General features: G+C 41.5%; 1 protein-coding gene across 1 annotated transcript in view; it reads left to right on the top strand.

The window, feature by feature from the left end:
- The window catches only part of DNAH9 (dynein axonemal heavy chain 9), a 377,489-nt gene that overhangs the window by 144,650 nt on the left and 210,720 nt on the right, over window positions 1-22,119 (top strand). Inside the window, exons 31-35 of the mRNA XM_030799425.1 lie at window positions 1,244-1,531; window positions 7,499-7,709; window positions 12,706-12,833; window positions 16,444-16,552; window positions 18,727-18,874. Coding sequence (XP_030655285.1) covers window positions 1,244-1,531; window positions 7,499-7,709; window positions 12,706-12,833; window positions 16,444-16,552; window positions 18,727-18,874 — 884 coding nt within the window. The remainder of the gene's footprint in view (window positions 1-1,243; window positions 1,532-7,498; window positions 7,710-12,705; window positions 12,834-16,443; window positions 16,553-18,726; window positions 18,875-22,119) is intronic.

Below are 22,119 nucleotides of genomic sequence, written 5' to 3'. Positions count from 1 at the left end.
TCTGTCTCCTCCTACATCAACAGCAGCTCCCTCCCTGTCGTGTGATGCTCCATCTCCATTGATCTTTTTTGAGTTCCTTGAAATTGATTGTCTTCTCACCTGAGCCTGTGGACATCCTGTTCTCACTTGCCTTGACTGCACTTCTTTTTCATCTGTGCCTGACTGAATTCCACTCCTTCAAGGTCTTCTTTAATGCCATTTCCTTAGGGAAGTCTGATCCATATCCTGGGTACAGCCACTGTGTTCTTTGTCATCATTGCACAGCACATTTTCCCTTGGCTGCTTTTTTTTTTTTGAGATGGAGTCTCCCTCTGTCACCCACAGTAGTCCGTGATCTCGGCTCACTGCAACCTTCACCTCCTGGGTTGAAATGATTCTCCTGCCTCAGCCTCCTGAGTAGCTGGGATTATAGGCACCCACCACCAAGCCCAGCTTGGTGTATTTTGTGTATTTTCAGTAGAGATGAGGTTTCACCATATTGGCCAGGCTGGTCTCAAACTCCTGACCTTGTGATCCGCCCGCCTTGGCCTCCCAAAGTGCTGGGATTACAGTTGTGAGTCACCGTGCCTGGCCTCCTTGGTAGCATTTGTCATGGCTCTAATTAAATAGCAGTCTGCTACAAATCAAGTAGAGGAGCTGGGACTTGACCAGAAGTCTGTCTGAGTTCAGACTCCATGCTCTGTTCTGCCCACTACAGCTCCTTCCCACATCATGCTGCTGCCTGAAGCCTGGTATCAGCAGTGTGGTCCACTCTCCCATAGATGCTACTAGCAGCACTGTGACCAGGGGCTTCATCTTTGACAGAACCCACTTTAAGGAGCTATTCTTTAAACCTCTTTTCCCATAGAATGTGAAGGACTCCAAGGTGGCACACGTAAGCTCAGCGTCTACCATCTCTAAGAGTTAACATGGCTCCCTCCTTGACAGCCCTTCCAATTCTACCTGCTGAGTATGCAAGGAGTAGCCAGATAGGTTTGAAAATGGCTGTGTTTGATCTCTCTGACCCCTCACATCATTTGTATGTTCTGTGTCTGCCCTGCTGTCATCACAACTGGAAAATTAGCTAGTGTTAGACCAGGAACTAGAATTCTGGGATCATGATTTTCTAAGTCATTCCTTTCCACATCTCTGCCCAGGCTTCAGAGGTGACCTAATGCTCATAGGATATCTATGATTCTACAGACACTCACCCCAGCACAAGGTGTTCTTTCTCTCCGTCACTTTGGTCTAACACTGCCCACAGGATCACTACGACTGGGGCCTGCGGGCCATCAAGTCCGTGCTGGTGGTGGCAGGATCCCTGAAGCGAGGAGACCCTGACCGGCCTGAGGACCAGGTCCTGATGCGCTCCTTGCGGGATTTCAACATCCCCAAGATTGTGACTGATGACATGCCCATCTTCATGGGCCTGATCGGGGACCTCTTTCCCGCCCTGGATGTCCCCCGGAGGAGGGACCCCGACTTCGAAGCTTTGGTTAGGAAGGCGATAGTGGATCTGAAGCTCCAGGCTGAAGACAACTTTGTGCTCAAGGTACATGTGGTTTTTCCTCCCAGGATTTCTCTATCTCTTACTTATTGTCCGGGACAATGGGTTATCCTTCATCCGTAATCCAAAGGGTTGTTTTAGATGTACAAATATGTATCTAGTTAGTAATAATTCATTTCAACCAGTCTTCACTGGGTACCCACAATGTGGAATGCATGGCAGGGAATACAAGGGAAAGTTGGAGGGTCCTTACTTTACAGCCCTTCCATTCTGTTTGGTGTACCTCGGTCTGAATACCAACTATCTGCTCACTCACCCATAAATGAAAGGACAAAGACAGAGGCCAAGATCTGGCCACATCTACAGAGCCTCCACTCAATCCTACTATCCTGGATAGAGACCAGCAAAAGAGACACCCAGGACCAGCAGAGGAGAATACCCCTCCCAGCCTCCTAGAAAACACAGCACAGCTCTTTATTTAACCTTAAGGCTTACCAGATATTGAAGAAACCCAACAACATGCAAGATAAAGACGGATGGACAGACACAGATACACACACACACACACAACAAAAGCAGCCAGTGAAACTAACAAAGAGAATATTTTTAAAGTTCTAATTAGCATCTTTGAAGGAAATTTTAAAAAATGATACCCATCAAACAAGAATTAGATGCCATTGTACAAAGAAAGCACTATTGGAGAATTATAAAGACCTCTTTTAAATGTAAAATTGTATCATCTATGGCATTCAAAATTCAGTGAGAGGATGGGAAGATAAAGTCAAAGGCAACATCCCAGGATAAAGTTATAAGCAGTATTATGTATTATGCATGTGTGTGTATGGTAAAATATTCACACATGCACACACACACAGAGAAAGTGTGAGAGGCGAGATGATGTATAGAGGATCAATTTAGGTTATCCAACATGTTACCAGTAAGAATTCTAGAAAAAGAACAGAAAGATAACTAGAGCTGGAAAGACATGTATCCACATTGGAAAGACAGTACTGAACAGAATGACTTTAAATGAATCTGTGCAGTGACACATCATAATGCAATTTCAGAGGTCAAGAGTCAAGAGAAAACAATAAGTCTCCTAGTTGAGTGAGGAGGTAGTACTAGTGTATTAATACCTGAGACTGGGAGGTTAGGAAAGAGGTTTAATTGACTCACAGTTCTGCATGGCTGGGGAGGCCTCATGGCAGAAGGTGAAGGAGAAGCAAGTCCTTCCTCACAAGGCAGCAGGAAAGAGACAGAAAGAGTGGAGGGGAAATAAAGAGCTGCAGACACTCTTTGTCTTCCTTGCACAGTACATTTTTCTTTTGTAGCATTTATCACAGATCTAATTAAATAACAATTTGCTACAAATCAAGTGGAGGAGCAGGGGCTTGAAATGAAGTGTAAGTTCAGACTCCATGCTCTGTTCTGCATGCTACACCTCCTCCCTGCACCATGCTGGTTATAAAACCATCAGATCTCATGAGAACTCACTCACTATCACAAGAACAGCATGGGGGAAACCACCCCCATGATCCAACCACCTCCCACCAGATCCCTCCCTTGACACATGGGGATTTGAGATAAGATTTGGGTGGGGACACAAAGCCAAACCATATCAACAAGTGATCCAGGAAAGGAATGAAATTTAAGAGGAACTCAGAATCTCCTGTCAGCTAAATTGGATACTTGAGAACAAGAAAAGCCATCCTTCAAAGTTTTTAAGGGAAATGATTTCAAGGCTAGAATTCTATACAACCAAATTATCATCCATGATATTCTCAGACTCATAAATGTTACTTCTTATGCATCCTTTTTGAGTAAGTTACTTGAGGACGTACTACAGCAAAACAAGAATGAAAAACAAGAAAAATATTGTGAGATTCAAAAAAATCAAGAATCAAGAAAAAAAATCCTGAAATGACAGCTGTTAGCAGGCCTAGAAAGCAATCAATTCAAATTAGAGCTGGAAGTCAGTAGTCTCCCAGAAAAGAGAACCTTAAGAAAAGTGAACTTATTCAAAGCAAGAATAGAGTAATAAGCTGAAAGTTCTTATGTGTTTTATTGAACTTCTAAGTTATGGGGACTGTGATGATTCATTTTATGTGTAAATTCATCTGGGCCACAGAGTGCCCAGATGTTTGGTCAAACATCATTTTGGGTGTGTCTGTAAGGGTGGTATAAAGTTCTAGTTAGACAAGATGAATAATTTCTGGAGATCCATTGTACAGCATGATGACTATAATTAGAAAGATTATCACATACCTGAAAATTGCAATGAGAGTAGACCTTAATGTTCTTAGCACAAGAAAGTGATACATATGTGAGGTGATACATATGTTAATTACTTTGATTTAATCATGCCACAATGTATACATAAATCAAAACATCATACACCATAAATATATACAACTGTTATTTGTCAATTATACCTTAATAAAGCTAGGGGAAGAAGAGGAATACAATGTTTATACAGTCTACAATATGACTGAAAATATTATTCTAAGTCAAAAAAGAACGAGTCACAAAATACCACATATTGTATGATTCTATTTATGTAAAATGTACAGAACAGACAAGTCTTTAGAGGCAGAAAGTAGACCAGGGGTTGCATAGGATGGAGGTAGGGTAGGAGTGGGGATTGACTGCCAATGGGTAAGGGGGTTTTCTGTTGGGTTTTCTATGTTCTAAGATTGGATAGTAGTGATGGTTCTACAATTGTGTGAAGATACTAAAAGTCATTCAATTTTACACTTTAAAGCGTGAATTTTATGGTACATGAAGTATGTCTCACTAAAGTTGTTGAAGTGAAAAAAGAAAAGATGATGGATCTAGAAAGCAATTTTAAGTCTCCCCAGTATCAGGGTGTGGCATCTCTGTTAAATCCCTTGTTTATGCAAACAAACAAACAAAAGCCTAGGAATAGAATACAGTCTCCATTCTGCAGCCAAAGCACCATCTACCCCTCCCCCTCCTCTCCCTCTTCCTCCTCCTTCCTCCCCCTCCTCTCTCTTTCTTTCCTTCCTTCTTTCCTTCCTTCCTCTTTCTTCCTTTCTTCTCCTTCCCTTCCTTCCTTCCTTCTTTCCTTCCTTTCTTCCTCCTTTCTTTCTTTCTCTTTCTTTCTTTCTTTCTTTCTCTCTTTCTTTCTTTCTTTCTTTCTCTCTCTCTCTTTCTCTCTCTCTCTCTCTCTCTCTCTCTTTCTCTCTTTCTTTCTTTCTTTCTTTCTTTCTTTCTTTATGACCCCAGGTCAATTTCATGCTTAAAACCTCCAAATGCTTCCTATTATACTTAGGATGAAATTCCAGCTACCAATTTCTGCATCTCTCTCTGGCCCCTGCTTGCCTCTTTTGTCTCATCTTGTGCCAGTCTCCCATTTGTGCTCCTGGTCTTTCAGCCCTCTAAGCTTGATGCTGAACTTAAGGCTTTTGCATTCACCGTTGCTGTACCTGGGATGGTTTTCCCTGCTGGCCTTCACATGGCTGGCTCGCTTTCATTCATATCTAAGCTTAAGCCTCCTTGGAGATTCTTCCCAACTCTCTCCTCATTCCTATCTGAGATGATCCTGCATTAAGTCATTGAAGGAAGAGACTCTCTTCTAGGTGCTTTTGGGCCCTGAATCACAGGAACAGCAATGCCCTGGGACAGAGTAGAAAAGACACTGATGCTGTGGACAACAAGACACAAAATACTATCTCAGTAAATGATCCTGCCACAACTGACACTGATCGTCTTGCCCCCAAACAGCCGTTTAATCTACTACCTTCACACTGAGCTTAGCCCTCTGCTCTCCTCCTAAATTCCCTGGTTGTAGAATTCTAGAATTCTAACACCTGTGTCATTTAAATTTCAAAAATATAGGAGTTCTGGCCAGGCGCAGTGGCTCACGCCTGTAATCCCAGTGCTTTGGGAGGCCAAGTTGGGTGGATCACCTGAGGTCAGGAGTTTGAAACCAGCCCAGCCAACATGGCAAAATCCTGTCTTTACTAAAAATACAAAAATTAGCTGGGTGCAGTGGCAGGCACCTGTAATCCCAGCTTACTTGGGAGGCTGAGGCAGGAGAGTCGCTTGAACCCAGGAGGCGGAGGTTGCAGTGAGCCAAGATTGCGCCATTGCACTCCAGCCTGGGCGACAGAGTGAGACTCCATCTCAAAAAAAAATATATATATAGATAGATAATAAAAAAAAAAAAAAAAAAAAAAAAAAAAAAATATATATAGATAGATAGATAGATCTATATCTATCTATCTATATATATATATATAGAGAGAGAGAGAGAAGGTCCTTACTTATAATTTTTTCAAAGTATAGAAAAAATAAAATATATAGAAAAAACTTATTCTCTCACTGCCCTGTCAATATTTTGGTGCATTTTCTCATCGTTCACTTTTCCTCTGCTAAGGATCTTACAGTGCAAAATCGAAGAAATCTGAACTACAATAAAGTTCAAATTTTTTCTCATGATATGCTGCAAGACCTTTCATGATCAGGCCAATCCAGCCTTTCCAGTCATCCTTCACATTTTCAACAAGTTGTTCATCATTTGGCACGTGCCAGCTTCTATATTAGACTTTGGAAGGAGAGAGAAAAAAGCTCAGTCCTGCCTACCTTCAAGGAGCAGATAATAGAATATGGAGACCAAAAAAAAGTAACCACTGCAGTATGTTAGATACTAGGATGTAGGCTAGTATGGGACATCTATACTAGGTATGGGTCAGACTGAAGGCTTCCTGAGGAATGTGCAAAGGTTTGGACAGAAGACTGTAGAAGTCACTTTTGTTTTTTCTTTGTTTGTTTGTTTTTGAAATGGAGTCTCGCTGTTGTTGCCCAGGCTGGAGTGCAATGGTGCGATCTCGGCTCACTGCAACCTCTGCCTCCGGGGTTCAAGCGATTCTCCTGCCTCAGCCTCCTGAGTAACTGGGATTACAGTCGCCCGCCATCATGCCCGGCTAATTTTTTTTGTATTTTTAGTATTTTTGTATTTTTTTTTATGTTGGCCAGGCTGGTCTCGAACTCCTGACCTCAGGTGATCCACCTGCCTCGGCTTCCCAAAGTGCTGGGTTTACAGGCATGAGCCGCTGCGTTCAGCTGAAAGTCACTTCTGAACAGAAGGAATAGATGCAGGACAGAGCACCACTTAAGAGCTCCAAGTAGTTCTCTGGCTGGACTGTGTGTGTTGCAGGATAAGAAATAAGACTGGAGTCTGATTTGGGCCAGACTGCAATAGGACCTTATAAAGGATTTGTATTTCATCGCCAAAGCCGTGGAGGACAATGAAGGGGACAGAGTGAAGGCAGTGGCTGGTCCGATTTTTATTCCAGTAAACGTGCTCCTGCAACAGTGTGGAAAGCTGTGCCTGGAGGCAAACCAGCCCAAGAGTGATGAGACCGTCAGTGCCACCGTAGTCCCCACAGGACTTCTGACTCCAGCCTCACCAAACCATCTGGCCAACCAGCCACATCATACTCCATCACACTGCAAGCCTTTGTTCATGCTGCTGCCTCTGCCTGGAATTTCCTTCCTGTTCATCTTCTGGGCAAACTCCTACTCATCCCTGGAGCCCTTGTTCAAATGTCCCCTCCTTTATGAAGCCTTTCTTGTTCCCTTTATGTGTACAAAATCAATTGTTTCCTCCTCTCTGTTTCCAAAGCACCTTATAAATACCTCTAAGATGGTACTTATCCTCTTACCTTAGAATAATTTGTCCACATGACTTTCTTCTCCGTCACACTATAAGATCACGGAGGGCAGGAGGATCGCATCTGAATCCCCCTCACCTGACATACTCTGTAGCACTTGGTTGGTGACTAATAATTATATAACTGAATGATGAATACAGGAACAAATGAATAATGCTGCCCTTATATTTCAGACCTCCTCACATCTTGGGGTAGATAACTCTTCCTCTGTTGACTTCAGTTCTCACTTCAGACACCAGCTGGGGTCACAAAAGAGCAGTTAGGATGCAGTTGAGTAACAGGCTGGTCCCTCTGGCTGAATTTCCTGCCTCCCCAGGTGGTCCAGCTGGAGGAGCTCCTGGCTGTGCGGCACTCTGTATTTGTGGTGGGTGGCGCTGGTACCGGCAAGTCACAGGTGCTGAGGTCCTTGCACAAGACCTATCAGATCATGAAACGGCGCCCTGTCTGGACTGACCTCAATCCCAAAGCAGTCACAAATGATGAGCTCTTTGGCATCATCAATCCAGCCACACGAGAATGGAAGGATGGTAAGAGTGGGATTCTCCCAGGAGAAAGTCTCTGCTAGCCTCAGAGTCCCTGTGGCGAGCTGGGATGCAGTTGGGTGAATTGCAGAAGTGAACATTGGACTGATCTGATTGGGACCGCAGAAGGAGATAAAAAAGCCAGTACAAAGGGAGAGACCAATTTTGGCTTGCAGGGGAACTTCAGTTTTTCAGATGTTCTCCCTCCTTGGGGACCTCTTCCAGCTACCTTTTAGAGAGTGCATTTAAAGAGGATAAAGCAGGCTGGGCGCGGTGGCTCACGTCTGTAATCCCAACACTTTGGGAAGCAGAGGTGGGTGGATCACGAGGTCAGGAGTTCGAGACCAGCCTGGCCAATATGGTGAAACCCCGTCTCTACTAAAAATACAAAAAAAAAAAAGAAAGAAAATTAGCTGGGCGTGGTGGCGCACATCTGTAGTCCCAGCTGCTCAGGAGACTGAGGCAGAAGAATCGCTTGAACCCGGGAAGTGGAGGTTGCAGTGAGCCGAGATCATGCCACTGCACTCCAGCCTGGGTGACAAAGAAAGACTCCGTCTTAAATAAATAAATAAATAAGATAAAGCAACACAGGCATTCAGCTGTAGTTCACTGACTCTGGGGTACGAGCCGTGGTGTAGAGTGTTAATGCTGCCTGGCAGTAGACTTCAAGTATGTGTTGGGTAGGGAAGCCCATGGCTCATTCCCAAAGAAGTGGTGCAGTCTGGCATCCTACAAAGGGCACGACTCCCCTGTTTGGTGTTGCCCCAGCAGTGATGGGGAAGCTGCATGCTACAGAACCTTGTGCCCACGCCAGGCCCCTGATGATTATCCATTCAATCTCAAGAGGGCCCCTAGAGCCATATTCCTTTCTACAGTGATTCAGAGACCCCCAACTCTGTGTTTGCTGGGTGCTGATCTCAGCCTTACCTTCAAAGAACTAAACTTCACCTATAGACACTGTAAAGGGTCGTTTGGCACTGGAAGACAGCAGAAAAGAAAGTTGAGGGGGAAAAAAAGAGGTCCCTGAGCTGATAAGGAGGACCTCTTTCTAAAACCTGTGTAGCTTCTGGAATAAGGAAATCTCAGCTTCTTCCTGATGTTTCAGTGTCTGACCACATCCGGGTCAAGCTCTCTGGATTTCTCTAATTTAGGAGCTTTCATCTGAGGTCTAGAACACAAGGATTTAACAACCAGAGTCTAATTTTTATTTTGCTGTTAATGAGACTTAGCATCTTTCCTTCTTATTGATCTTAGTAATTTGCTCTTTTGTGATTTTATTTCCTGTTTTTCTTATCAATTTTTAAGAGTTTTTTTTTTTTTTTTTTTTTGAGACAGAGTCTCACTCTGTCACCCAGGCTGGAGTGCAGTGGCATGATCTCAGCTGACTGCAAGCTCTGCCTCCCAGGTTCATGCCATTCTCCTGCCTCAGCCTCCCGAGTAGCTGGGGGTACAGGTGCCTGCCACCATGCCCAGCTAATTTTTTGTATTTTTAGTAGAGACAGGGTTTCACCGTGTCAGCCAGGATGGTCTCGATCTCCTGACCTCATGATCCTCCCGCCTCGGCCTCCCAAAGTGCTGGGATTACAGGTGTGAGCCACCACGCTGGTCTAAGAGTTTTTTAATATATCAAAGATATTAACCCCTTATCTGTCACATGCATTGCTAATGTTTCCCCAACCTATTCTTTGTCTATAGACACTTTATTCTCTCATGCTCTTTTTAACAAAGGAAATTATGCCTGTCTAGTCTTTTTAGCATCTGGGATTTATATTAGTTTATCATTCTTCAGCTGCTGATCTAAGATTCTTTTTACGTTAACATTTTTTATCCATCTGGAATTTATGTGGGGGCTTAGTATGAGGTAGGGTACAGAATCAACTTTATTTCCTTCCAGATGGATAATTGATTGTAACCGTACCATTTATTAAGTAAACTATCCTTTCCCTCTGAATTTAAGCACCAGCTCGTCATTTATTAAATTGCATATGTATATTGAGATCTGATTCTGGTCTTTCTATTCTGTTTGGCTCACCTCTTTATCTAATCCTAGACTAATGTCATTTTATTTCAGTTACAATCATTTTATAATGTATTTTAATATCCAATGAGGTAAGTCCCTCCTTAGTAATCTTTTGTAATTTTATTGTCTTGTCTCAAGCACTTCTTTTTTCATATTAAATATAAGCTCAATAATATAATTCAAACATTTTAAGTCTGAATTCTAGTTAAAATTTTATTAGATTTATACATTAAATTTGGGAAAATTGACAGGGAAGGTATAATAATCACAAGTCTGTGTTCACTGAACAAGGTAACTTTGAAGTAAATGGAATATAGCCTTTAAAATGTATTTAGGGGCCAGGCACAGTGGCTCATTCCTATAATCCCAGTGCTTTGGGAGGCCAAGATGGGAAGATCATTTGAGGCCAGGAATTTGAGACCAGCCTAGGCAACATAGTGAGACCCCATGTCTACCAAAAAAAAAAAAAAAATTAGGATAACTTTAAAAGAATACAAATTAACAGGTTGTTTTAATTTCATGTATTTATTTGTTATCTGTTTTTTATTTTCAAAATTCACTCCAGTAAACAGAAAAATAAGTACATAAAGGAATTGGCAAGTATATCACTAAACTCAGTATAATACAAAGTTATAGAACTTTTTATCCCATAAATAGAAGGTATTCCTTTCCTGGTTGGTTCATGTAACATTTCCAAAAATTAAAAATGTAATTGGCTACAGAGAAAGCTATAATGAATTCAACAATATCAATTTACAGGTCACATTCTCTGATAATAATGGAATAGAATTAGAAACAAAAAGCAAGAAAGTCACCAAAAATTATTTTACTACTTGCAAATCAAGAAATGTTCTCTTAATTCCTGTATCAAAAAGGAAATTTAATTGCAAACCTCTCTAGGATGCAATAAAAAAATACTTCATACAAGAAAACCTATGGGCTCCATCTAAAACCTCTAAGGGAAAACTTTTTAAACTCACTTTATTATAAAAGGTAGGCTGGAAGTAAAGGAAGTTAATATTCATCATAAGAAATTATTCAAACTAAAAATGACAGAAAAGGAACTGATAAAGATAAAAGCTGAAATTAGTCACTAGGAGGAACACAAACAGATTATATAAAAGATAAATAAATGTAAATATTGGTTCGCTGTAAAGACCAGTAAGATAAGTCTATTGTGAGAGTGATTAATGGGAAAAAAGAGTAAAAATACATATAATTAACAGACAAGACTAAAGTAGAAGAAAATATTTAATTGATGACACATACTTGAAAAACTAAAAGAAATAAATGAACCCCTAGTAAAATATAAATTAATAAAATTTCTTCATTAAGAAGTAGAAAAATTGAGTAAACTAGTGAAAAGGAAAAGTTAAAAAAGAGTAGAGCAAAAAACAGATAATTTCAAAATTATGAAAAGATAACTCAAATTATCTTATAGAGCAAGAATAATATTGATATCAACTTTTATGTGGAGCCAAAAAAACCCAATGTTACTCATTAATATAGACACAAAATTAATAAAATATCGGTAAGTAGAATCAAACAGTATCTCAAAAATAATACCCTTTGACCAAGTAAAACCTATTTCAGGAATGTAGGGATAGAGCAATTGTTTTTAACAGTATTAACATAAAACATTAACAAACTAAAGGGGAAAATCATTTGATCACTAAAAAGATACTTAAAATGCAATTCATTCCTAATAGAAAATTCTAAGTAAAGTAGGAATAGAAGGAAACCCCTGAAATATAATAAATGCTCTGCACCTAAAGCTGAAATGAAAACAAAGTCATTCTGAATAATGATACAGTAAATTTCCATGAAAAATAAGGAACAAGTTAGGGATGCCTATTGTCAACATGGGGTTCTAGAAAATGTAATAGGACAAGAAAATGAAATAGATGGTATAAATTGGAGGAAAGAAAAATAAATTAGAGGAAAGGAGAGAAATTATTGTTTTGTTTATTATGCAACTTTATATCTAGAAAATGTATGAGACATTACTGAAAAATTACTAGAATTAACAAGAAAGTTCATTAAAGGCAACCGAACATAAAATAAATACACAAAATTTGGTAACTTTTCTCAATACTGGCAAGTCAACTAAAAATTGAAGTGCAGGAGGAGAAAATTTGTTTCACAGTAGCAATAAAAATCATGAGATATTTAGGAACACATTTAACCAAACACATATATTTTAAAATCTGTAAAAATGTATTAGGGACATAAGACCATATGTGAATAAATGAACAGACGTACCATACTATTAACTAGGGAAGTTTAATATCATAAAAATCAATTCTGCCCAAATTAATATATAAATTTCAGGTAATGACAATTAGAATTAGATGAGCCTCTTTCCAAAGCTTGTGTTTGGCAAGATTCGCCAAGACTGCAATTACAAAGCATGAAAACTCTACCTTAAAAAGTTTAATGTAGTTTCATCATGTCATAGTTACTTGCTGAAATGATCCACTTTGTCATTTAAAAAGCTTATACTATCAAGAGTTGTTCTTGTTCTTGTTAATGTTATGAAAAGTTAGACTAAAGCACAGGAAGAATGGACCCTGGGCACTGCCAGGTTTTTGCAAAGCAAGATATAAAACCAGGTCTGCATCCTGGCCAGCATGGTGAAACCACATCTCTACTAAAAATACAAAAAAATTAGCTGGGCGTGGTGGCACACACCTCTAGTTCCAGCTACTCAGGAGGCTGAGGCAGGAGAATCGCTTGAACCTGGGAGGCAGAGGTTGCATTGAGCTGAGATCGCACCACTGCACTCCAGCCTGGCAACAGAGCAAGCGTCCATCTAAAAAAAAGTAAAGTAAAATAAAATAAAAATAAAACCAGGTCTGATCTGCCTTTGCATGTTCCACGTACGCCCCCTTCTGTGTGTCGTAGCTAAAGGGGGAAAGCTGTGTTTAAGTGAAAGAGGATTAATGAAGAAATGGAAAATAAGGTATCAGTGGTTCCTTTTAGGATTGTTCTCTTCCATCATGCGGGAGCTTGCCAACATCACCCACGATGGGCCCAAGTGGATTTTACTGGATGGCGACATAGATCCAATGTGGATTGAGTCCCTGAATACTGTCATGGATGATAACAAGGTATGAAATTGGGGGATATCCCTAGATCATGTCTAATCATCTGTGAAACCAGTCACCCAGTGTGGCAGGCATACTTGCAAATCTAGATTCCACATGATGGCCAGCTCAGAGTAAGGAACTATCATCAGCATCTTTACTACACATCTCCACACTGATACAGTCCCAGCAGCAACTTTTGCTTGCATCAGTGGTACTGCCATGGCTCACACCAGTTTTAGCATTATTATAATTTCCATCAGAGTGTTCTTTGTTCTGTTCTGCACATAGACTCTTTAGTATTTAGAGTTCAAAGCAGTCTTAAGTCATTTATTCACATCTTTTTTCTTTTTCTTTTTGTGCTTTTCTAGAATAAGGATATTGAAGATCAGAAACATTCCAAGCCTGTCAAACATCTTTCATGGTGGCAAATATTGTTCCATTGAGAGGATATTTTATTTTTTATAAACAATGAAAACTCTGTAGTCCCAGCACCCTGGGAGGCCAAGGCGGGCAGATCACGTGAGGTCAGGAGTTCAAGACCAGCCTGGCCAACATGGTGAAACCCCATCTCTACAAAAAATACAAAACATTAGCTGGGCATTGTGGCAGGCGCCTGTAATCCCAGTTACTTAGGAGGCTGAGGCAGGATAATTGCTCGAACCCGGGAGGCAGAGGTTGCAGTGAGCCGAGATCGTGCCATTGCACTCCAGCCTGGGCAACAAGAGCGAAACTCTGTCTCCAAAAACTAGCTGGTGGCTGTTAAGCTGGTGCTGTTTGTAAGCTTGTTCAGAGACCATGTCCAGATTACAAGTTTTAAAATGCCTTTGACGTTTACAGGACTGTTAGAATAAAAGTATGCTCTCCTGGAGAGAATACTTGATTGTTTTATCCACTTTTATTTTAGGTTTGAGGGTACATGTGCAGTTTTGTTACGTAGGCAAACTCGTGTCACAGGGGTTTGTTGTACACATTATTTCATCACCCAGGTACTAAGTTCAGTACCCAATAGTTACATTTTCTGCACCTCTCCCTCCTCCTACCTTGCACCCTCAAGAGAGCTCCAGTGTCCTGTCTGTTGTTTCCTTCTTTGTGTTCACGAGTTCTCATCATTTAGCTTCCATTTATAAATGAGAACATGTAGCATTTGGTCTTCTGTTCCTGCGTTAGTTTGCTGAGGTAATGGCCTCCAGCTCCATTCATGTTCCCCCCCAAAAAAAACATGATCTCATTCTTTTTATGGCTGCATAGTATTCCATGGTGTGTATGTACCACATTTTCTTTATCCAATCTGTCATTGATGGGCATTTAGGTTGGTTCCATGTCTTTGCCATTGTGAAGAGTGTGGCAATAAACATTTGCGTGCATTTGTCTTTATAGTAGAATGATTTATATTCCTCTGGATATATGTCCAGTAATGAAATAGCTGGGTCAAACACTATTTCTGTTTTTGCGGAGGCACCATACCACTTTCCACAATGGTTAAACTAATTTAAACTCCCACCAACAGTGTATAAATGTGTTTCCTTTTCTCCACAACCTCACCAGCATCTGTTCTTTTTTTGACATTTTAATAATAGCAATTCTGACTGGTGTGAGATGGAATCTCATTGTGGTTTTGATTTGCATTTCTCTAATAATCAGTGATGTTGAGATTTTTTTCATATGCTTTTTGGCCACAAAAAGTGTCATCTTTAGAAAAGTGTCTGTTCATGTTCTTTGCCCACTTTTTAATGGTGGTGTTTGTTTTTTTCTCATAAATTTGCTTAAGTTCCTTATAGATGCTGGATATTAGACCTTTGTCAGATGTATAGTTTGCAAATATTTTTCCCATTCTTTAGGTTGTCTGTTCACTCTATTGATCATTTCTTTTGCTGTCAGAAGCTCTTTAGTTTAATTAGATTCCAGTTGTCAATTTTGCATTTGTTGCAGTGGCTTTTGGCATCTTTGTCATTAAATCTTTGCTCATTCTTATGGCCAAGATGGTATTGCCTAGGTTGTCTTCCAGGGCTTTTATAGTTTTGGATTTTACATTTAAGTTTTTAATCCTCTTGAGTTAATCTTTGTATATCATGTAAAGAAGGGGGCCAGTTTCAGTCTTCCACATATGGCTAGCCAGTTATCCCAGCACCATGTATTAAGTAGGCTTCCCCAATTGCTTGTTTTTGTCAGCTTTGTTGAAGATCAGATGGTCATAGGTGTGCGGCCTTATTTCTGGGCTCTCTATTCTATTCCATTGATCTGTGTGTCTGTTTTTGTACCAGTACCATGCTGTTTTGGTTACTGTAGCCCTGTAGTATAGTTTGAAGTCAGGTAACATGATGCCTCCAGCTTTGTTTTTTTTTTTTGCTTATGATTGCCTTAGCTATTCTGGCTCTTTTTTTGGTTCCATATGAATTTTAAAATAGTTTTTTCTAGTTCTGTGAAGAATGTCATTGGTAATTTAGTAGGAATGGCATTGAATCCATAAATTGTTTTGGGCAATATGGTCATTTTAATGAGTTTGATTCTTCCTATCCATGAACATGGGATATTTTTCCATTTGTTTGTGTAATCTCTGATTTATTTAAGCAGGGTTTTGTAATTCTTTTTGTAGGAATCTTTCATGAGGTACTACTATAAAAGGAACAGTATTAATATGAAATGTAAGTTCTTTTCTTTTAAGAGTTCCATTGCTCCAATATAGTCTAGTTCATTCAAATCATCAACATCAACTTAAACTATTTAAATAACTTTTTTTGTCTGATTCAACACACACACACACACACACACACACACACACAGGGGTGGTGGTGGAGAGTGCATAGGAAGAAAGAGAGAGGATTACTATAGAAAATTTAGAAAACACTAATCATCACAAAGAAGGAATGTATTCATTTTCACGCTGCTGATAAAGACATACCAGAGACTGGGTAATTTATAAAGAAAAGGAGGTTTAATGGACTCACAGTTCCATGTAAATGAGGAGGCCTTACAATCATGGCAGAAGGTGAAAGGCACATCTTACATGGCAGCAGACAAGACAGAATGAGAGCCAAGTGAAAAGGATTTCCCCGTATAAAACCATCAGATCTACTGGGTGCGGTGGCTCACGCCTGTGAGCACTTTGGGAAGCCCAGGAGGGCGGATCATGAGGTCAGGAGATCGAGACCATTCTGGCTAACACAGTGAAACCCCGTCTCTACTAAAAATACAAAAAATTAGCCAGGCATCATGGTGGGTGCCTGTAGTTCCAGTTACTTGGGAGGCTGAGGCAGGAGAATGGCATGAACCCAGGAGGCAGATCTTGCAGTGAGCCGAGATAGTGCCACCACACTCCAGCCTGGGTGACAGAGCAAGACTCTGTCAAAAAAAAAAAACCATCAGATCTTGTGAAACTCACTCACAACCATAAGAACTGTATGGGGGAACCACTCCCATGATTCAGTTATCTCCCACCAGGTCCCTCCCACAACACATGGGAATTATGGGAGCTACAATTCAAGATGAGATTTGGGTGGGGACACAGCCAAACCATATGAAGGAAATAATTATCCATAATCCCAACCAAACCAATAATAATCAGCAAATCCCCACAGGCTGGCAAGGCACCTCCCTCCTTCCTCACTGGCATGCCCTTCCCTGTTGTCTCCAGGTGCTGACATTGGCCAGCAATGAGCGGATTCCTCTGAACCCCACCATGAAGCTCCTCTTTGAGATCAGCCACCTGCGCACAGCCACTCCAGCAACTGTCTCTAGAGCAGGTACGGCTCAAGAAGGGAAGAACCACAAAGCTACTCCACATAGGGAGGTGCCTCTCGCTTCACACGTAGTTTTGCTGGCTCAGAAGGAATCTCCACATGGGAGCCAGGAGCCTCACGTGTGGTTTTGTGAATTTGGAAATGTGGTAATAAGAAGGGAAATAGCTTTTGAGCTGCACAACTATCCTCTGCACAGAAGTGTCCAACTTAGGCTACTTTTAGGCCAGTTCTAGCCTCCACGTCAATGGAGATGACCAAATATCACTGTTTCTCACTAACTCCTGGTGCAAAATTGCAACTCTATCTCTTAAGTTTCCTCTGTATCCACTGAACAAATTTGTTAACAGAGACTGGAAGATTTTTTTAAAAAATTGTGTGGCAAAATCAAACTTAAAGAAGCAGGGAGTAGAATGTCAGTTGCCAAAGGTGAGGGTTGGGGGAAGGGGCAGATGTTGGTCAATGGGTACAAAATTTCGCTTCTGCAGGATGAGTAAGTTCTAGAGACCTGCTGTACAACACAGTGCCTATAGTTAGCAATACTGTAGGGTGCACTTAAAAAAATTGTTGGGGCAGGCTCGGTGGCTCACACCTATCATCCCAGAACTTTAGGAGGCTGGGTTCGGCAGACAGCTTGAGCCCAGGAGATTGAGACCAGCCTAGGCAACATACCAAAACCCCATTACTACAAAAAAAGATACAAAAAATTAAGAGGATAGATCTCATGTTAAGTGTTCTTAACACACACACACACACAAACACACACTTTTGGAGGTGATGGATGTTTATTACCTTGATTGCAATAATGGTTTCACTGGTGTATGCATATGTCCAAATTAACCAAATAGTATACATTAAATATGTACAGCTTTTTATATATCAATTATACTCCAATAAACCAAATAGTATACATTAAATATGTACAGCTTTTTATATATCAATTATACTCCAATAAAGCTGTTTAATAATAAAATAAAAGGAAATAAATAGCAAAAATAAAATAAATAATTTAAAAAGAGATCTTGTTTGGCCTCTACCATAATATTACGTTCCCTTTCAAGAACCTCTGCTAAAATTGGTGCACACAGGCCAGGAGAGTTGTCTGTCCCATCCTAGGGATGCTCTAACAAGACTAACGAATTTCCACAAACTTGGGGCTTTTAAAGCAACAGAAATATATTTTCTCACATTTCTGGAAGTCGGACATCCAAAATCAAGGTCAGCAGGGCTGTGCTTCCTCTAAAGGCTTTAGGGGAGAATGTTTTCTTGCATCTCCCAGCTTGGGTGTTCCTTGGCTTGTGGGTCCATAATGCCAGTCTCTGGCTTCTTCCTGTGGCCTTCTTTTCTGTGTGTGTCTCTCCCCTCTGTCTGTTATTAGGACACTTATAAATGTTCCACCCAGATAACCCAGGATAGTCTCATCTCAGCATCTTTAACTTAATTGCATCTGCAAAGACTCTTTTTCTTTTTTCTTTTCTTTTCTTTTCTTTTTTTTTTTTTTTTTTTTTTTGAGACAGAGTCTCGCTCTGTTGCCCAAGCTGGAGTACAGTGACACGATCTTGGCTCACTGCAACCTCTGCCTCCCGGGTTCAAGCCATTCTTCTGCCTCAGCCTCCCGAGTAGCTGGGATTACAGGCGTGTGCCACCATGCCCAGTTAATTTTTGTATTTTTAGTAGAAACGGGGTTTCACCATACTGGCCAGATTGATCTTGAACTCCTGACCTCAGGTGATCTGTCCGCCTCAGCCTCCCAAAGTGCTGGGATTACAGGCGTGAGCCACTGTGCCCAGCCTGCAAAGACCCTTTTTCTAAATAAGATCACATTGGCAGGTTCCAGGGGTCAGGACATGGCCTTGACTTTTGGGGGACCACCAATCAACCCACTGCATACCCGCACATTCCCATGACAAGTATTGCTAATCTGTCACAGCCTTCTTTCCTCCTGAGCCTGAGCTTGGCCTTGGGATTCTCAAAGCTGCTCCCCATCCATCTATCACTAGTCCGTTGGAGTTGGTCCTCAATAGCAAACCCATTTACCCTCTCACATCTCAGACAAATCTCCTTTTCTTTTCAGTCCAGTCTTCTGTACATTTTCCAAAAAGAGAAAATAACTCCCTGGGGTAAAAAAATATAATGATGTATATGGAATATTCACTAAACTGTATTCTCTGTGCTCACAGGGATCTTGTACATCAACCCAGCAGACTTGGGATGGAACCCTCCAGTGAGCAGCTGGATTGACAAGAGGGGAATCCAGACAGAGAGAGCCAACCTAACCATTTTGTTTGACAAGTATATTCCAACCTGCTTAGACACACTCAGAACCAGGTAGGCCAAGAAATAAGAAAGATAGAGAGTTAAGGAAGCAATAAAAAGCCCATGGGTTCATACCTGGTGTCCTGCTGATGTTCTGTCCTGCCCCAAAGTCAGATGTTTCCAGAGCAGTCCCCTCCAGGCATGGCAGATGGCAGAGGGGACACACATTAGGATGGCCGTGGGATGCCTGTTGTCAGCTCAGGCATGAAGTGAGGTGAGTGAAGAGGAGGAAGATTGAAAGTCCCTTTCGTGAGTGCCACGTGGATATATCTGAAGGAGGCTGCGGGTTGTAGTATCAGATTACAATCCAGAGACTCAGATCCTTCTGTGTACAGGGCAAGCAGCTCTGCATTTGTAATAAGTAATCCACAGGCCAGATCAACAGACCTAGGGGTGAAAACGGTACTTATTGGTGACCTGTGGGGCCCACTCCCTGTCCCTGGCTGTGTGTGTTCACGGCCCAGATAATGTGGGTTTAACGTACCATCTGACAGTCCCGCCCTGCTGGATATTGTGAGTTTACTTTTCCTCTTATCGGTTTGTAAAAGTAAGAGCAACAAGCCCTGACCACTTATCACTAAGCAAGAGGTTAATCACTCTTGACCAAGAGGATACTTATTACAGCGAGAATACTATCTGTGTCAGCACAGGGAGCTGCCCATGTTTGGAAGCTGCTTTTGTTTTACACTCTTTTTATGGTTGTTGTTGCCATTTGATGCATCATTCTGTGAATCTGACACCCATCCCCATAGTGGAGGCAAGAATGGGCCCCTGAGGCTGGTGCTGTGAAGGCGACGTGACTCAGAGCCCCATGAAGATGCCACAATCTAGGGTCAGGATTATGTTTCCCGGAAACTAAAGTCCATCATTGAAGTTGATCCCTGCCTCTTTCTTCCTTGGCTTGTCAAGCATGGGATATGATTGTGCCTCCAATGGTTTGCAAGCATGGAGGCCAAGGGGAAGGGAGCACTTCAGACTGCAGGAAACAACACTGCAAGAGGGCGCCAGGTGCTGTCATTCCACATGCCCCACCCCACACCCCAAAAAATCCACTCACGTTCAAAGTGAATTTTGTATACCTAAGAATTGAGTTGCAGTCAAGTAGGTGACATTGTGGTCTATTTTCGTTGTCTAATGAAACATTACTTTTGATTTCATAGTTTTTCTATTTCAGGGTCAATAATTATTATTCCAACTCAACATTTGTATAAGCCTTTGAAAAGCTTTCAGTCCGTGGATGGCCCATGGGCTCTGTGGCCTTGGGATGTAATGGGCTAAAGCAGCCCGTGTAGCTAACAAAGTCTGGAAGTGGGAAACAGTAGTTAATATCACAGATGGACTAGGGCAGCCAAGAGTTAGAAAACCAGAGAAGGGTAAGGTTTTAGGAAAATAATCTATCCCTGTTCTTTTTTTTTTTTTTTTTTTGAGTTTTAAAATGTTTTTTAAAGTTTTATTTGTATAGATTTAGGGATAGAAGTGCAGTTGTGTTACAGGGATATATGGCGTAGTGGTGAAGTCTGGCCCTTTAGTGTACCCACCACCTGAATAGCATACATTGTATCCAATGGAGTATTTCAACCCTCACCCCCCTGCCACCCTCCCACCTTTTGGAGTCTCTGGTGTTTATTATTTCACTCTATATTTCCATATATACCTACTGTTTAGCTCCCACTTATAAGTGAGAACATGCAGTTTTTGACTATCTGTTTCGCAGTCATTTCACTAAGGATAATGGACTCCAGTTCCATGCATGTTGCTACAAAAGACATGATTTCATTCTTTTTTTTATGACTTTAGCATTCCATGTGATATACATAGATATATATACACACCACTTTTTTTTTGTTTTTGAGTCATTTTCTTGCTCTGTCACCCAGGCTGGAGTGCAGTGATGCGATCTTGGCTCACTGCAACCTCCACCTCCTGGATTCAAGTGATTCTTCTGCCTCAGCCTTTGGAGTAGCTGGGATTACAAGTGTGCATTACCATGCCCAGCTAATTTTTTTTTTTTTTTTTTTTGTCAGAGTCTTGCTCTGTAGCCCAGGCTGGAGTGCAGTGGCATGATCTCAGCTCACTGCAACCTCTGCCTCCTGGGTTCAAGCGATTCTCCTGCCTCAGCCTGCCAAGTAGCTGGGACTACAGACACGTGCCACCACGCCCAGCTAATTTTTTGTATTTTTAGTAGAGATGGGGTTTCACCCTGTTGGTCAGGATGGTCTTGATCTCTTGATCTCATGATCTGGCCACCTCGGCCTCCCAAAGTGCTGGGATTACAGGCGTGAGCCACCGCACCCAGCCTATTTTTTGTATTTTTAGTAGAGACGGGGTTTCGCCATGTTGGCCAGGCTGGTCTCAAACTCCTGACCTCAGGTGATCTGCCTGCCTCAGTGTCCCAAAGTGCTGAAATTATAGGTATAAGTCACTGCACCCAGCCTATGCCACCTTTTAAATTCAATCATCCATTGATGGAAACTCAGGTTGATTCCATGACGTCGCTATTGTGAATAGTGCTGCAATAAACATACAAGTGCAGGTATCTTTTTGATAAAATAATTTCTTTTCCTTTGCATCCCCGTCCTTTAGGATTTTCCTGGGACACTTGTCCCATATATCCTTTAACTAAAAGACTGCTATTTCTCACTCTGGGCATTTAGAACAAGAGACAGCAAACTCATGTGTCTTTGTGTGTGCATGTGTGCCGGTGCGTGCACAAGCCTTTGAAACAGCTTTGAATATTCTGACTGTATTAAGTCTATCCAGAGGCAACTCTCCCCAGAACTCTCAATTGTGGGTGCTCACTCTGGGTGTAATGTCTTTTCTTTGTTTTTTTTTGAGACAGAGTCTCACTCTGTAGCCCAGGCTGGAGTGCAGTGGCGCGATCTCGGCTCACTGCAACCTCTGCCTCCCGGGTTCAAGAGATTCTCCTGCCTCAGCCTCCCGAGTAGCTGGCACTACAGGCGCGTGCCACCATGCCTAGCTTTTTTTTTGTATTTTTAGTAGAGACGGGGTTTCACCATATTGGCCAGGATGATCTCGATCTCTTGACCTCCTGATCCGCCTGCCTTGGCCTCCCAAAATGCTGGGATTACAGGCATAAGCCACTGCGCCCGGCCAATGTCTTTTCATTCTCACAGCCATCCTGCCAATGAGGGAGCTGCGGCTTATTCTATTTTATACACTCACAGTGTTATAATGCCAGCTTCATGTGGCCCTGTCACTACAAAGCCGTGTCATGTCAACAGATAATAATTTTTTAT

This window comes from Nomascus leucogenys, chromosome 19, assembly GCF_006542625.1.
Source record: "Nomascus leucogenys isolate Asia chromosome 19, Asia_NLE_v1, whole genome shotgun sequence".
In the NCBI taxonomy this organism is placed as follows: domain Eukaryota; kingdom Metazoa; phylum Chordata; class Mammalia; order Primates; family Hylobatidae; genus Nomascus; species Nomascus leucogenys.
This window is presented reverse-complemented; position numbering and strand designations above follow the sequence as displayed.